At 41.4% G+C, this 17,771-nt stretch overlaps 1 protein-coding gene across 12 annotated transcripts in view; it reads left to right on the top strand.

Moving 5' to 3' along the window:
* The window catches only part of LOC131971315 (membrane-associated guanylate kinase, WW and PDZ domain-containing protein 1-like), a 134,053-nt gene that overhangs the window by 46,807 nt on the left and 69,475 nt on the right, over positions 1-17,771 (top strand). For 10 of the 12 annotated variants that reach the window (XM_059332703.1, XM_059332711.1, XM_059332700.1 and 7 more), the window contains exon 2: positions 3,694-3,810. The exons of 1 other annotated variant lie outside the window; for it this stretch is intronic. In XM_059332703.1, coding sequence (XP_059188686.1) covers positions 3,694-3,810 — 117 coding nt within the window. Of the gene's footprint in view, positions 1-3,693; positions 3,811-13,494; positions 13,807-17,771 lie in introns of those variants that run through there. One more of the 12 variants, XM_059332710.1, reaches the window with a different exon arrangement.

The raw sequence follows: 17,771 nt of genomic DNA, 5'->3' as shown, positions 1-17,771 counted from the left end.
GTCTAAATTAGCTTTTGCTGATATTTAAATTTACAGTAGAAAACCCCCTAACTGTATTTTTTACAGTGATGTTCTGGCAACCACAGTTGCCGGTAATTTACCGTAAATTTAACAGATTATTTTTTTACAGTGTAGTCCAACTCTTTATTGATCTAACTTCAAAGGAATACTTTGACATTTTTGTGGAAATATGCTTTTCTTGCTGAGAGATGAGAATCTTGATATCACTCTCAAGTGTGTACAGTGAATATTCAGCTGAAACCTGCAGCCAGTGACTTTAGCTTATAGTCCAGCATATAACCATGTGCAAAATTGATGTTTTGACACCTTAATTTTTTTTATAGAATAAACAAACAAGACCTGACATATTAATGAGTGCACTTAAGAGGGGCTGGTAGTTAAGTAAGTAAGTAAAATTTATTTATAGAGCACTTTTCATAGATACAATCACAAAGTGCTTTACATCAGGGATAAAATGCAGTAAAATATACACTACTGGTCAAAAGTTTTAGAACACACCAACTTTTCCAGAATTTAATTGAAAATTATGCAGTTTAATGTCTCAGTGTACTCTGAAATTAATGCACATTTGCAACATTTAAAATTCTTTATTGAGCATGATAGTGTTTTGAAAGTAAAAAAAAAAGATTCAAAATCACATTTTATGTTGGACTAAAGGACTAAAAAAAGACACAAAATGACCAAAAAAAGACACAAAATGACCAAAAAAGACACACAATGACAAAAACAGACACAAAATGACTTACAAAGACATGTAATAATTCAAAAATGGACAAAATAGCCCAAGACTCCATAGAGTTAAGTTGTTAACCCATTTCTTGTTCCCTGAAAAAAGGCCGAATCTAAAGCGAGAACAATGCCTTATTACTTGTTCATTAATGGTTATTAAGGACCTTATTATAAAGCAGTACCAAAAACTGTATGAAAAATGTAGAATATCAAGTTTCAAGAAGACACAGTGACAAATACTTTACATTTCTGTGCCATTTTTGAGTATTTTAAAATTAAAGTCCTGCTGTTTTCTCTGCCTGTTATTAGTATTATTGTTATGGCAAAGCAATTTCATAGTAAACTTTGCTTGAATTTACATTAAAAGAATGTGGTTGAAGTCTAATTTATTACATATATATATATATATATATATATATATCCTTTATTTAACCAGGTAAAAAGTCTCGTTGAGATTTTAAAAATGTCTTTGAGACCTGGCCAAGAAAGAAGCATAAAAAGTGACAAGTTACAACATTTAAACACAGTTAACATAAACAAGTAAATACAATAAAATACAAATACAGCCATCACATCAGATTATTCATTACTCTCTTGTCTTCTCTGTCTTGATGTAACCATGCCATTGAGGAAGGTGTGGGTGGAGGTAAACAGGCTTCTTTCGCACTCTATCGCTGCATATTTACAAAGCCACGCCCACTCGTTAGTGACCCAATCTAATTTAAGCAATGTTTATCTTTCCCCTGTCCAAGTATCTGTCCTTTTCACACTGAAACAATCACATTACAGAAGCTTTAAATGCTGCTTCACTGTGACTTTAGGCCGTGTTATAATTCCTCTTAGTTCCAAAGTAAACTCCTACCTACCGAGTCAGCAGCACACTGACCCTGCCATCTCTATCACCGAGCCAAGAGAAACTCCTTCGCTGTGATCGGAGGCCGACAGGAGGCCATGGCACCTCCCCCAAGAACTGCTGCCAGCTCTCCCAGACATGGATGATATATTTGGAGATCATTAAATGGTCCTAAATGAGACCCTGGCGTGAGAGCGAGCTCTGACCATCTGGCCCCATTGTGAGGGCCGGGGCACTGTTCAAACTCAGCCAGCAGCATCAGCACCTCTGATTGGATGGATGCTAAGTAAGCCTGGGAATTCCATCCAATCAGAGACTCTTTTAATTAATTACCCAATCCTGCCTCAATGTCTGTGTTTCTCTAAATGAACCACACTGTAACATACCGTGTGTCTTTCCCTGCTCTACTGAGACTGTCAGACAGTTTATTTCTTTGAAAATTCAACCGTTACCATCTTATTAGATAGATGAAAGTTTGAATAAATGAAAATTCAGTAGGTTGAGGCTCTAAGGGTGGCCGGTCACTCGGTCACCACTTTAGTCCAGTGCGGAATATCTCTAAAACTATTCAAAGGACTGCCATGAAACATGCACTGCAAAAAAGGTGTTTCTAAAAACAAGATAAAAACAGTAAATCTGAGGGAAATGATCTTGCTGCATGGACAGATAATTTACCTTGACAAGATTTCTTAAATTAAGATTGTTAAATCTTGAAAAAAGCATGTTGGACACTTAAAATAAGAAATTAACTCTGAAAACAAGATAAATTATCTAACACTTGTAAATCTAAAGTTTTTTTCATTGTCAGGTCACTCTGCTCGGGCCATTTCATCACTGCTTGCACCTTTAATTTATCTTCTTTTAAGAGTTAATTTCTTATTTTAAGAGTTCAACATGTTTATTTCTAGATTGAATAATCTTAATTTAAGAAGTCTTGTCAAGTGAAATTATCTGTCCAAGATAATTTCCCTCAGATTTTGTGTTTTTATCTTGTTTTTAGACACCCATTTTTTGCAGTATGTGCAGACATTTATCATTCTCTGAGGATGAATCCAAATGACTTTGGTACACCCCTGACTTAACTTCTAGCACTGAGATCATGGTCATGGATCATAGTCAAACATCTCTCAAAATATTTGATTGATTTAAACTGAGTCTATACATTCATGGTGTCCTGACAAAGAACGTTGGTGATGCACTGAATCTTTCCCCTTGTGCCACATTGAGGTGAACCCATTTAGGCCTAAATTGCCTGGGAAAAAAGCCTGGGAAAACTATCCTAAAACCTGAAGTTTTTCTGGAAATTCAAGTGTCAAGTGTCAAACGCCTACTAAATCGCCGTCTTCCGCCATGATTTCAGTTCTGGAAAAGTCCCATGTTGCATTGCGACACTCCCACATGTATTCTGATGCATTTCATTGGCCAAGAGACCAAAAATAAGTGGGTAAAAAACTACAAATACTACAAAACGACGTATCTGCTTTCCCAGCTTTAATGGTAGAAATGCTTTCCTGGCTTGAATGGGTTAATACTAAGGCTGTCCAAAATGACCCTTATAATGCAGTGGTGTAGTGGAGGGGAGATGCAGGTATACGGGTATACCCACTTCCTCCTCTGTAACCTTCCCATCTAGTTTGTAGTGCATCCACCTCATCAACTTCCACTACAACACTCAATATGTGCACTGTTTTCAGCCGATGTTTAAGCCAACAAGTTCATTTGTGCTCAGTTTTGATTGTGTTTTCTTCGATTCGGGCTAGTGTTGGACTTTAAATATCAGGGAAATGAGTTGTTTGAAACATCCCTACGTAAAAGAGATAAATGATTGCACATAATTAACAATTCAACAAACACAATCCTAAACAAATGTATTAATTCACTTACTGGAGGACTTCTGCTTTTTCCAAATCGGCCAAGAAAAAGTAAAAAAAAAAAGCTTGTTTTGTGCTGTTTTAGTATCCAGGAGCATTTCAACATTGGAAATGTCGCGGCCTTTCACGACCTAGCTTTCGGTCAAATGACAGCAAAGACACAAGCAGGTTTCTCGATGTGGAGGTTTGTTTTCTTGAGCTGTTTTCGTCTGTTTCCAGGTCACAAGCTCAACAAGGACCTGAAGCACTACCTGAGCCTGAGGTTTCAGAAGTCCTCCCCTGACCACGAGCTGCAGAAGACCATCCGAGCCAATCTGTATCGCCATGCTGTGCCTTGTGAGTAAAAAAAATATATACAGTCTATGGTTATGATGATAATGCGTGGTGGATGCTTGATCCAGGATATCTGGCTGAAGAATTGAACCAGTCTTTAGCATCGTTTCTCCATCTTTAGCCCAATGACCCACTTTCTTTTGGCTTCTTTCTCATTTATTTCATGTAATTTTAATCGTACTCTTCCCTTTAACTCACCCATAAATTATGCCATTACGCTTTATTTCCCTTTCACGGTCATTTAAAATCATTACCAGCTCTGGAAATGAGAAACAAACACCATCACTGGTTTTTGTTACATATTAATGTCCATTAAAGCCAGTTGTGTCCTGACCATGCCAGAGCACCATTTTTGCAGCTGTCTCACATAACTGTGAAATATCCAAAAAGTGTGGCTGGAGCCAAACACCCAGCACCGTGCCAGACTCCACAGCTGGGCTCGGTTACGTCACAAACAGTTGGATCTGCGGTTGGGTGACACAGTCCATCTCTGCTCGGTTTATTTTCCTTCTGTACTCATGTCATGTTTGTGTTTAAAAAAAATACTTTTGCTTGAGTTGTGATGACCACAAAGCTGGAGGCTTAAAGTGGGCGGCATAGTGGATTCATTGGGGATGTGATTAGAAAGTGTGTGTGTGTGTGTGTGTGTGTGTGTGTGTGTGTGTGTGTGTGTGTGTGTGTGCGCGCGCTTGTGTGTGCGCCCTTGTGTGTGTGCGCGCTTGTGTGTGTTTCCCCCCTGAGGAATTGATTTGATTATCACACATATGCATAGACATGATTTAATCAAGAAAGGGATCATGAATCCACTTCTTCCTGTTTCTCCGCACCGGGGCTCGGCTGTTTGTGTTCATTTGCATTGCGGTGCTTGCTAATAAAATGTGGCTTCTAGAGTAGATTAATGTATTTTTCCCTCTTGTTCTTTGCTTATTCACTCTCTGCCCTATCTCTGGCTGTGTGTCCTTCTCTTGCGCTCAGCCATGTGACCGGTAAATCCGCCTCTCTGAGCCTCCCCCGGTGCTCTGCCTGGGATTATGATGTTCTGATATATTGAAAATAGATTCCTGCCTGATTATGTGATGAACATGTTGGGTGCTGGCGGAGATCATGACGATGGAAAGGGCCTCTGCGCACTGACATCAAAATGTAACACACAGACAAAATAAAAATGCTAAATATGTTGTAAGGCATTTTGTGAGGCAGTCAGAGAGGTCAGCAGATGATGAAGGGATTACATTTTCCCCTTAATTTCACTAATATTTGCTTTTTTCTCTTGCGAAATAATGGATACAGTAAATCTCTCTAAAATGTACGGACTAAACATTACATGCTGGATACTTTCACCTCGTCTGGCCTCGAAAATCCATCAAATGAATGAAATACAGGATGCTTTTAACTCCTCAAGTCTGAAGGATCTCTAGAATAACTGAAATGTCTGATAGATTCGCCTCAGCAAGCCTCTAAAAGTCCTTAATGATAGACAAAGAAATGCCTGCTCCTAATGCATAACCACATTTTGGGCTTAACCTCTGATGAGGATGCACAAGTAGACATTTCTTCATTTTAAGGGGCCGAAAGCCAAAAAAGACGGACTGAGCTACTGCCTCCCTCTCATACAAAGTTAAATTAAAAATGTATCCGTTTTATACAACAGGTTGCAACCGTGCTTGACTCTCTCCTCTCGTCTTTCTGTTATTTTTCATTCAGTGAAATGCATGATGGCATATAATGCTTGGTTTGTGACCATCAGCTGTATAATACTTTTGATAATCCATTATAGGCATACTTTGAGACCAATATATAGGATATAATACTCAAAATACATGTGGACAGTGACACAAAAGGGTTAACTTACTACAACCCTGATTCCATAGAAGTTGGGACGCTGTCTGAAATGCAAATAAAACAAAATGCGATAAAATATAATAATTATAATAATGTATAACGTATATAATATATTATAATATTATTGCAAATCCTTTTTAACATGTGATCAATCAAAAACTGTAAAAAGGCAATATCTTTAATGTTTAAACAAGGGATGGGCAACTTAAATGCTGGAGGGGGCCACAATTTTTCATGGACACTACCACAGGGCCACATATAGGACCGTGCACTTAACCAGATATGATGAAACTGCAATTTTAAATATGTTTACAGTGCAGTAACTTAACATATTTCATGCTCAAATGCATGTATAACAGTATAAATAGGAATACAAAAGGTTTGAAGCAAATAAAAAATAACCACTTACTGTGATTTCTTCCTTTTTTTATTGCAAGAACAGCAGACCAACATTAAGTAAATAATTTAAGTAATTTTGTGCATTTTTACACTGCACTTTTAAGATTTCATGCTCAAATGCATGTAGTTGTACTGAGGGCCACTTCAAGTGAAGGTGCGGGCCGTATGCGGCCCCCGGGTCTCCAGTTGCCCACCCCTGGTTTAAACTGATGATTTTATTTTTTTGTAAATATATACTCTGAATCCTGAAGTATTCTGTTTTTATTTAATTGTTATACAGCGTCTTTTCTGGTATCAGGGTTGTACGTGGTGGACTTCAGTCACCTGAACATATCCACACTGGATGATGTGTCTCTGAATAATTGGAAGTATTCCACTGAAAATAAATGGATTCATTGTTTTGAGATAAAGCATCATTGACCGGACACAGAATGGACTGACTGTGTAGTTGCAGTGACAAGTGTCTGTGTGTGGCACTCTGTCCCAAACCCAATTGTTGTTACTAAAGATATAAATCTAAAACGGGTCACAAAAGTTACTCAGAAAATGTGACTCAAACAGCATTTAAAGGGTTTTTGGGGACTATTTTCAGAGATGAATTTGGTGCTTTAGTGAGTATTTACAGCAGCAGGGTGCTGTATGTGGGATTGACTTAAAATAAACTACAGTGCCCACGTTTGTGTTGATAAAAGAACATGTCATCCAGTGAAGCCGTGTGGCCCACTGATGTGTTTTTAATGTGTTTTTCTGAACAATGGTTTATGGAACGTCGGCTTTGACTTCACAGACAATATAAGAATGATAGATGATCTTTAATGGTTTTGGTGTGGTCATTATGTTTGTTGACGATAAAAAATATGTAATACCATCAGATTTATCCTGTGTGAATCTTGTTATTGACTGTTAAAGCATCTAAAACATGGAGGTATAGGTAACAGTGGATATTATTGTAAAACAGCTTGTGTATAACGCAACATTTTATGTTTGCTTATGTTTATTTTATCCTTGCTACTTGCTAGCTATATTGTGCTATTGTCTTATTATGAAGACATAATATTACTCCGGAATGTTGATAACTTTAGTTTTCTTAACAAAGTTACTGAGCAACTGAATCGAAAAGTTGTAGATGTGCATGCAACATGGGTGCATAAACGGCAGTAAAAACATGTGTTTTTACCATTTTACCATGCACTCTGCAAACAGCTGAGCTTGCAGAGTGCACAGCAAGATGAATAACTGTAATATGATGATTGTAAAAACAAAGTAAAATGGAAGTTCAGTGTCTTTAGCTTCTGTGCTGTGACGAGTATTGTCACAGTGAAACTGAATATTTGAGCTGTAAACCGTTACAAGTGGGGCTTGAATCATATCCTTGGATTTTATTAGACCGCTTAACTGTGGGAGTTCAGCATGAGAAATCCATTTTTTTATGTCCAGTGTGGTTGGCTAGTCACCCAAACTGCCAGCTGGGCTGATGGTTGAGTGGTCACACACTCACAGGAAGGTTGGTGGTCCAGTCCCTGGCCTACATGCCAAAGTGTCTTTGGGCAAGATACTGAACCCCACATTGCTCCCGAAGGTTGTCCCGTAGATCTGGGAATGTTACTGATGAGTACGTTGCACCTTGCATGGTAGCCTCGGCCACCAGTGTATGACTGTGTGAATGCTGACTTGTATTATAGAGTGGTCGCTATGAAGAGAAAATCGATGTACAAATGCAGTCCATTTACATTTAGAAGGATTTTTGTAAACACTCCTTGTAAATTACAGGTTGAGTCATTTTAAACAGTTGTACAGTGATTTTGATGTAAATGGAAAATGGACCTTGACTTATATAGTGATTTTCTTGTCACTTTGCGACCACTCAAAGCGCTTTACACTATAGACTGCTCTCATTCACCCGTTCACACACACATTTATACTTGTGGCAGAGGCTACCATAAATGGTCCCACCTGCCACCATTGGCAATTCATTCTCACACCGATGAACACAGCATCGGGAGCAATTTGGGGTTCAGTATCTTGCTCAAGGATACTTCGACATGTAGGCTGCCATGGTCAGGGATCGAACCACCAACCCTCCGATTGGTGGGAGACCCGCTCTACCAACTGAGCCGCCCGATGTAAATATACTCTTTTTGCTATTGTTTGTTGGTGTTGTGTCTTGCCATTTAAAAAATAGATGCAGGATTGAACTGGGAAACTATATTTTTCATTCACTGAGTCTTCCAAAACAAATGCACATCCAGGTCAAGATCTTTACGACACGAGGCGGTGCTGCTCATGGAAACACTACCACTACTGTCCACAGGGACCGCCACTATCAACACACGGTGAAAGTAGCTTGTAGTTGCTCGATGTTGTATGTGTGTGCTTAAATTGTGGATTTGTCTTCAAGTAATGACTAAAGAAGGCAAACATGGACCGCAAAACAGTGCTGGTCAGTCTAACACGGAAATATTTATACTGTTTACCCCTCCTCTCTCTCTTTCATTCTTTCTTCCTGGCCCTCCCTCCCTCCCTCCTTTTCTTGGTGACCTACTATCGCTGCCACCTCCTGTTTATTGTCTCTCTCTCACACACACATGCAAATGTTTTCTTGGCATGACAAGGCAGAATGACAAAAGCAGTCAAATAAAAGCCACACTTCTCAGCCCTCTGTTTCCTTTGTCTCTGTGTCTCTCATGTGTCCTCCTGTCCCTCCCCCTCTCCTCAGCACATGTGTTGCTCCCTCTTGCTTGACTCGAACAGGTGCCTTTCCCTCCACCACTGGTCGAGGTGTTTTTTTTCTCTCTTGTGTGTGAACGTGTGTTTAAAGGACCCCCCCCCCCCTCTCTGTGTCAACCCATCCTCCTCCTCTCTCCTTCATAGCCTCGCTGCTACAGATGGCCATTGTTATCATGTGCGGCAAATGTCACAATTGATAGAGAAGTCGCTCTCTCGTGGGATTCATTTCCCTCTCACGTCTACAGCTGCTGCTTGGGGATGAGGGTTATCTCGGCGTTATCCCGGCGTTTGAGCCACAGAGCGAACCAATCCTCCCTCCCCCCACCTGATCTCTCCCTCCCTCTCCCTCTCTGCTCTCTTCTCTGTCGTCCTCCTCTCTTCACTTCAAATCCTCCAGTGAGTGTCAGCGTCCCTGTGGCTCGGTGGTGACTGCTGCCTTCCTCTGTCTCTCTCTGTCACACTCTAGCTGCTCCCACTGTCTCCCTGCCTCTGCTGCTCTCACCCTCCATCTCCTCCTCTCTCTCTCTCGCTCTCTCTCTCGCTCTCTCACCCTCCCCTCCTCGCTGTCCTTCACTCCCTCGCTTCCTTGTTTTCCACTCCACTGCCGATCTTGGGGAAATCATTGTTGGAGACAAATTTCTCTGTTTGCTGCTCACACAAAGAAAGGGATTACGGCTTGATTTGCTGGCTCCGGGCTCGCTCTGCATCCAGGCAAGTTGGCAGTTCCTTATTCTCTCCTCGTTCTCTCCTTCTTCTTTTTTTTTTCCCACTCTCACCGCCATTCGCCATCCGAAGCCTGTGATGTATGCATGGCAGAGAGTGTGTGTATGTGGTTGATGCTGTGTATATAGGCTAAGGGAATCAGGGAAGGTGGGGGTAGGGGTGGGAATTATGTGAGGGAAAGAGGGGGGCAGGCACACTCGGAGCAGGCACGTCCAACCCAGAGGGACAGATGGCCAGTAGCCCTGGTGCTTTTTCCTCTTTGGTTTTCTAATTCACCCTGCAGGCTTTGTGTCAGGCCCACTAGTACACAGACCTTCTTTTCAAGAAGCAAGAGATGGCTGCTCTCCTTAGCTAGAAGGGGGAGGGAGGGGGGTGTGAAGAACGGACAGGGTATAGGAGAGGAGGAGGAGGAGGAGGTGGAGGAGAAGGTGGAGGAGGAGGGGGGTTGCTGTAGAGGCAGAGCTTTTTAAGAGGAGGTTAGGAGAGGAGAGGAGAAGATGAGATGAGGAGCTGAGAGGGGGGTCATCAGCCTCGAATGCATGGAGGTCAGGTCCAGATGCTGCTCAAACAAAAGGGCTTCTCTGGGGGAACGGCAGGGGGAAGCGTGGCACTCGCCATTGTGTGTGTCGCTGCATTGCAGGGTGCTGCTGGGGAGCCTCATGCTAATGATGGCCATTCATTCTTGTAACGGATGAGTGGGCCCCAGCTTCTGTTTGCCTGCTTTTCACATACGCACGGTTCATATTTTTGTTCATGTGACCAAATATCTGCTGCGCTAACACACGATTCGCTCTGGAAACGACGAGGGGATGGGAAAAACGATGGCTTCCAAGCTCAGCGAGGAAGCTGGGCAAATATGTGTTTTTGCATAGTAATGATGTATGAAGACAGGTGCAGACTGTGTGTGTGTGTGTGTTTACATGGACTAGGAGTGTGTGAGGCTTATGATTAATGCATGTGTTGGTGTTTTCATTGCCATATTTAGCATATTTTACAGATATTGTCACAAACTGACATCATTTGGTACCATTACGATAAATCCCATACAGGCCAAAAGGACTGCAGATCTCCCTGCTTGTTTTAGTGTGGGGAAGGTTGCACTGGAGCCTGTGGTCTCTGACGTTGGTTTTGTTATTGACAATCTCCTCCAGGCCCATCTCAAAGGCATCTTACGCTCCGCTATCCAGGAGAAACCATTGCAACTACACAACCTCTGTTCCTGTTTCTGCACCTGGAGTTTAGAACAAGCTGTACCTTGAGTCTGTTCTTACGTCAACCTAATCAATGAGAATCCGCTGTTACTGTGAATATAAAGTGTAGCTCGCAGAAATATTATTGTTATTCCAAATTCTGATTGATGTATCCTCACCAAGCTCGTGTAAGACAATGTTCCTTTTGATCTTGTGGATGCTCAGGTAAAGATGAGTTGACAGCATCACCCCAGAGTCACTCAGGTCAATTTAAAGTGATTAATGAGCCACCATCGTGTCCCACAACTGCAGAAACGCTTCATGTTAGTCCTCTCTACACTGCAGTCCTTACCTGCTCCCATCAGAGCTACTTCAGCCAAACTGGAAGTCCACATGGAACAAAAACAGAGCTTGGGATTGTTGATCGAAGCAGGTGTAAATTCTCTTACCTACTTCTGATATTTCAGAGAGCTGCTAGTGTGTCTATTTCCATGGGTGTGAAGTATGATGATGCTAACCCTGCCTTTGAGGTCAAGGAAATGAGCTGTGCTAATTCAGTGACTGAACAAAGATTCTCTGTTATGATCATGACGCCTTGTGTAAGACTCATCTGTGTGCGAGTGTCTTGTGATGGTTTGGATGTGGATCTGCTGTGGTGGGCCAGCTAGCCCACATACTGGAGCTCCTAAGAGTTTATGAGCCTCGATGCCTCCAAGCAGTGAGGGTGATGATGCCGGATTGATCTGAAACCAGCTTTAACTTTCTCTACAGAACTTTGTGGCCGCTTACAGTATCTGTTTTGTTTGGCTCATACTTACTTCTGTGGATTAACACACTGTTTTTTTTATCCCAGGGCCTTATTTGGGGTTTATGCATTACAAACCCACCAATCTTTACAGTACAAGTCTTAGATTGTTGCACAAATATTTGGTTGAGAGAATAGCTTTGCAGAGTGTTTGGCCATTTTGGGAACTGTAAATGACATACATCTTTATTTCCCCACGCACCATACCTCTTCCATTTTGTAATTTTGTTTTACGTAGGTGATCCCAAAATTATCAGTTTTACATTTTAGGAGATTAATTTATTTGCTTTCTTGTTGAGAGTTGGACTGATTGATTCCACTGTCATGTCTGTAAATATGAAGGTGCAACCAGCAAGTGGTTAGCTTAGCTTAAAGACTAGAAGCATGAGGAAACCACTCACATGTTGTAGCTGTTTGCTTCTTTGAAAACTTGCAGTAAAACAGTATTCTTAAGAATTGCACAGATAATTAAGCAACAAGATATGAAATGTTAAGTAGTGAGCTTTAACCCATTTCTGCATTAGTATTTAGTTCGTATGAGGAGAAATATGCCACATTTGTTCTTGAAATATGGTTCAGATATACTTAAGTAAGTTAATAACTGTACACCTCAAAAAATAAATTCAGGATTTTTGAAAAAAATGATGAAAATACTGACATTGTGTCATTAATGTGAAAAATATATTTTTTTACTCTGCATATGTGTGGATATATTAGTTCAGAGGGTGCTCTAGTTGTTTCTGAGATACAAACATACATTTTCTGTATATTGCAAGTATAGCACAATATACAGTCGTCCTATTTGCTCAAAGAAGCAACTTCATATTCAGTGTATTACACGTTGAGTGCTTTTATCTTCTCTAACTCTATCAAGTTTACATTTTTCCAAAAAATGTTGAAAGATTATCTTAAAAAAACAGATTCAGCCGTTTGATGTTACTGTACAGGTTGACCAATTATCATATTACTCAATGAAACACAGTTAACATGCAGTATCCATATCTTAAATATATACCTGTGTCTACAAAATTTGAAAATGTACTGCACATGTAGACCCTGCATCATTGACAGTGAAATGAGCCCTCTATATGTGAATTCTTGTTTGACATGACAAAATTGATGGCAAACTGATTTCAGCTTTGTTAATCCAACAAAACATGTCCAGTCTTGTCCTTCAGCTAACAATTGACATTATTATAGAGTCACAGTGTGAATACTTTAGTCTTTACTTTAGCCCAAGTAGCCTAGCATACAGCAACAAAGGATGACACTGCATTAAGGTTATTTCAAGGCACCAATGTTATCATGTTATCATCACTTTTGTTGATCCTCTTCAGAATTCCCAGTAAAGCTACTTTTCTTTAACTTTTTTCCTGTGGAACAATGAGGGCATGTGGCTCAGATCGGACCATGTGAGTCCAAAGCAAAAGCTGCAGTCCTCTCCCCTCAGGGCAGCTCCTGGCTTTTGTGGTCAGGTTGCCTGGGCAGCAGTCCATGTCCATGCAGGTACAGGCCTGCGCTGCCAGGTGGAAGCTTCTCTTTGGTCTGCCATTGGGCTCTTAATCCCCCAAGTCTTTAATGAAGTCCTGGCTCTCTGCTGTAGTCCGGTGAAAGCATAGTAAACAAAGCTGCAACCCTGCGCTACCTCATGTAAAACCCAAAAACCTTGGTCATCATCTTCACAGATCAGATGATAAGAGGAGCATCTTTTCCACTCCATCCTGAATCTTTACCCTGCTCCGTGTCCTGCTGCCCTCTACACCCTTCCTTAACCTGCCATTCACCCCTGGAGAGGTTTTCTCAGTCACGAGACCTGCCTGAAGCTGGCTGTTTATCAGGAGGCACCATGTGTTAGGTAATGTCAAGCGTCTATATTTATGGCTAAGATAGCAGGAGAAGGAGAACGGAAGACAGAGGAGAGGAAGAAAGAGAGAGATAGAGAGCGCACGAGGAAGAGGGAGGGAGGGAGAGTGGGCGGGAGTATGAAGGGGGCTGCAGCCATTGGCCTCAGACAGGAACTGGAGTGTGAATAGCTCACAATGGCTTAGCCTCTAAGCTGGGCTGGACCTCTAATTTGCTCTGCTTGTGGAGCTTTGAAGAAAAACGGCAGCTGCCTACTAGCTGCCTGCCTGAATGAGCTCACAAGCTGGGAGCTAGCACTCGCTCACAGACAACTGCATGATCCATGGATGGCTCGGTGAGGAGAGGGAGAGCAGAATTCTGCCTGCTTGGATTTATCTTTTTGAATATTTCTGTGGAATAACGTGCGGAGAGGAAAGCAGCAGCGGCAGCAGCAGCAGTGACGGTGTAGAGGTAAATCTGTGACATTTAGTTCTTCTCCTGGGAATGATGCCCCGGCTTCCGGGATTAGATTGGAGGGGATGTGGGTGGGGAGAATAAACAGATACACAGAGGCAGGTGGATTTTTTTTTTCTTTGACAGAGAGAGTGCTGATGCAGGTTGGTGGTATTGATGTACTGATGTGTTGTGCCATGTGTCTGTGATGATGGCGGTGGTGTGTGTGTGTGTGTGTGTGTGTGTGTGCACATATGCATGTTTGTCTGCCACATCTTTCCATCTTCTCCTCATTTTTACCTCCCGGAGTCGCCCCTCCTTGTGCACTAGCTCTCTCCTCTCAGCTTTTCTCTTTAAATGAAAGCTCTGTCCCCTTTTTTTATTGCAGTTTTTTCCAATAAACAGTGGTTTCTAAGGTGAAAAAAACAAAAACCCTGCCATCTTTTGTGCAATGTTTTACAAGATTTCCAGCTAATGACGCTTCTGATTGTATGTGCTTGCCCACTATTCATTTTCAGCCCCCCTCCTCACCCCTCCTCCCTCATTCTTCTCCCCCATATTGAAAGGGGAGAGATGGGGAGGGAGCAGGGGGAACAGCAGGAGAATAGCGGCTGGGACTCAGCTGTGAGGAGTGTTGTGGCGCGAGCTGAAAGAATGGCCTGTTGTGTTGGGCAGCAGCAGTATTGTGTGTCTGGCCCCTCTCTCCCTCGCTCCTCTGTCCTTCTCCTCTTTTATGGATAACTGCATCAACCCTTTATTCAAACAGTCACAGTGAGGGACCTGCTCTGCTTATAAAAAAATGATAAAATAGGCTCTTTGATTGAAAAAAAGTTACCCTTTCCACAAATCTACGGCTCTGTATAGTTTAAAGATAGTTTTTAGGTAACTTTTTTTGAGGAATATAAGTGAAAATCCACACAAGAGCTGAAGCAAGTTGTCCATCTCTTATTAATCTTTTTAGACAATTAATCAGTAAAACATTTCAGTTACCAAACATTACCTAGTTGGAGCTCTTCAAATGTTGCAGCTTTGTCACCTTTAGGCAACAAAGCTACTTGGTTAAGTTAAAAGAACAAAGGTACTTGGTTAGATTTGGAAAAAGATAGTTTGATGTAATTAACCACTTCTGGATGTGAGGTACTTGTGTAGGTGGCGTAAAATGTGATGTAGGACTTAACTTGGCAAGTATGAAAGTTAAATGACATACATAACTTAAAAAACAAGGTTGACTTTTGGTTTCACTGGAGACATAAACACTGGTCTCCTTGTTTGTTTGAGCCGCCCCACGTGGACCTTGTTGCTCTTTATACTCTGTAACCTCAATTCCACCTCTGCCACTGTCATGACTACAACAACCACTGGGGGCGGGGCCTAACAGGCTACTGTACAAACAACATACGGGGTCGTTTTTCTGGGAGGGGGACACAGTCTGGAAACTAGGTAGTTTTTTTTTTTAACTATTCTGTTGATCAGACAAGTAAGACATTTGGAGGAATAACATTTTTCACTGTGTTCTTTGTTGTTTGGACAAAATTATTCATCAGTTGTTTGAGAACACATCTAAATATAAATATGGATATAAATATTACATTAGACAAGTTCACCTCAAACCAGAACTTTCTGCTGAAAGAACATCAGAGTACAAACTTTCAATACTTGGCATCTTTGCTTTGGACACATTTCTGCTGGTACCAAAAAAGTATTGATGGATATAAATGCAATCGTTTTTTGCAACGCTGCTAGGTCAATCAATCGAAATTGGCTTTTATTTTCAATCGTAAATCTCCAAAGCAGGATGCAGGATATGGCCTTAATGTGGTACATTATAAAGACATTATAGCAGCTATATCACACTTACTACATACTATGTAGCCTGTCTGCTAGGAGCATGTTAATAGGGACTTTTGAAGGCACAGTTCAGCATTAGTGTTTCATTGTGGGAGGCGAGAGGAGTCACTGTAGATCTCTGCTGAAGCCTCCCCAACCCCATGGTAGTTAATTGAACTTACTACAGCATGGCGTGCTCTTTGCAGCACCTCGCCCATGATAGGATCTGGAGTGGGGCTGCTATTTGCTTAATCATTAATCTGAGGGCCTCCGCTACATTGATTCGCTCTCCGTTCCCCTTCATAAATCATTATGGGCCAGCAATCCCTTTAATGGGGGTTGGAAGTGCTGATTGAACACAGCAACGGCACTCAGGACGCAGTACTCACCTTGGTCTCCAGGTCAGCTGATCAGGACTGAGAGGGAACAGGTCCAGTACCTGTCCACCTCAGCAGACTTCTAGAGTCTCCAAAGCATGAAGATGGAGTAAGGATATTTTAATTAGATTGAGCTTTACCCATGTTTATACCAAATGTTTCGTAATACTCGTATTAGCACGACTAAAAAGATTTGTCCCACTGACACCGTAATGGATGCAAATGGCTATCTGTCCATAGTTTGTGGTTGAGACGCTTCCATCATCTGACCAGTGTATTAAGGGACTACTTGTGTAGATGAGGCCTCAAAGTGCTGCCTCAATCAATGCAGCTCTGGTAATTGGCTTAGAGGCCCAAGAGAGTTGCCTGCTAACTCCCTGTGTGACTGTTGGTTTCTCTGCCCCTCCCCTGCTCTGTCTGCTTGGAGATATGTACGTAATTTCGTCTCACGTCACCTTTCAGCCCTTGTTTTCATAAAACACACTTCCCCACCAACACAGAGCAAGTGTTTATCCTGGAAACACACCTCAATTTGTGCTGTAGTTTCAACTTCTGGTGTTGTGGACGGGACGGTAACAAGCACGAGTGGTTTGGAAGTTTGATGTGACGTCATATTTTACCGTCCATATAATCCAACTTCTCTTTTTTTTACTTACTTAGAAATGATTATTGCATTGTTTGGAATTAATTGAGGAAAAGACAACCTCTTCCTGCACACTTTACAGTCACACCATCAGGATAATCTCACTCTCAGGTCAGTTGGAAGTTGCTCAGTTGTCCCGTGTGTTCTCCCCCGTTGAGCTCACACTCGCAGCCAGCAGGGGTTAAAAACAGCAGATGTTAGGCTGAACCGGTGTGTGTGTGTCTACCAGTGTGTGTATGTCTGTGTAAGACAATGAGTGGAAGCTCCCCAGACCATCAACAGCAGGAAGGCGATTGAGGGTATCGGATGACAGAGTGCTGTCAGACACACTGTCTTTTGTTATACACAGGAGGGCGTTTTTCACCTGGATCTGTGCTTCTGTATGCAATTGTTGTGTGGATAGTTTTTAGTTTGCTATTGCAGAAAAATATAAGCTTTCATATCTTTATTGTGGACAAAATCAGAAGAAGTCTGGGTCACTGATATGATCTCCACAGTCGAACAGGAGGTGATGGTGGTGGGTGTGGATGGAGAGGTGTTCAGGTTATCGTCGCCCCAGGCAACAGTGAACCAACCGACCCAGAGGTCAGAACAGGACATCAGGAGAGGATGTAGAGATAAATATCACCCTCGCTCTGACATGCTGCACTTCAGTTGTTTGTTTGTTTGTTTGCAGAATACAAGATGGAAATGTTAAAGGACAAAATCAAACACTTTTCACATTTTCACTCGTCAGCTTCTGCACTGGAAAAAAATAGTTTTTTTTTTGGCCCTGTAATTATTATTTCAATAATTTATATAAATGCTACAAAGAAATAGGAATTCAGTGCTTTTACTTTAAAATAGCAGTTTTTCATGTAGTGCATTACTTAGTTTGTTATGTGTTCGCAGTATTGTATGTAAATTGAATCATTTCTTCCAAGTAATATTCACTAAACCAGTTCATTGGCTTAATTAGTTGATATTCAAAGTAAAATTTAATTGAGGGACATCAGTGTATCTGCAATTTACTTGTGTATTTTCATAAAAAAATAAGTAGTTCTATTTAATAATTATTACTTAGAAACAGCCTGAGTAAAGATGGCAAACACTTTCTGTGTGGAAAAACTTGCCTAGCTTTTTTAAAGTTAATCACT

The sequence above is a fragment of the Centropristis striata genome, chromosome 5 (assembly GCF_030273125.1).
Source record: "Centropristis striata isolate RG_2023a ecotype Rhode Island chromosome 5, C.striata_1.0, whole genome shotgun sequence".
In the NCBI taxonomy this organism is placed as follows: domain Eukaryota; kingdom Metazoa; phylum Chordata; class Actinopteri; order Perciformes; family Serranidae; genus Centropristis; species Centropristis striata.
Note: the sequence above shows the minus strand (reverse complement) of the source record. Positions and strands in the feature narration are given on the sequence as shown.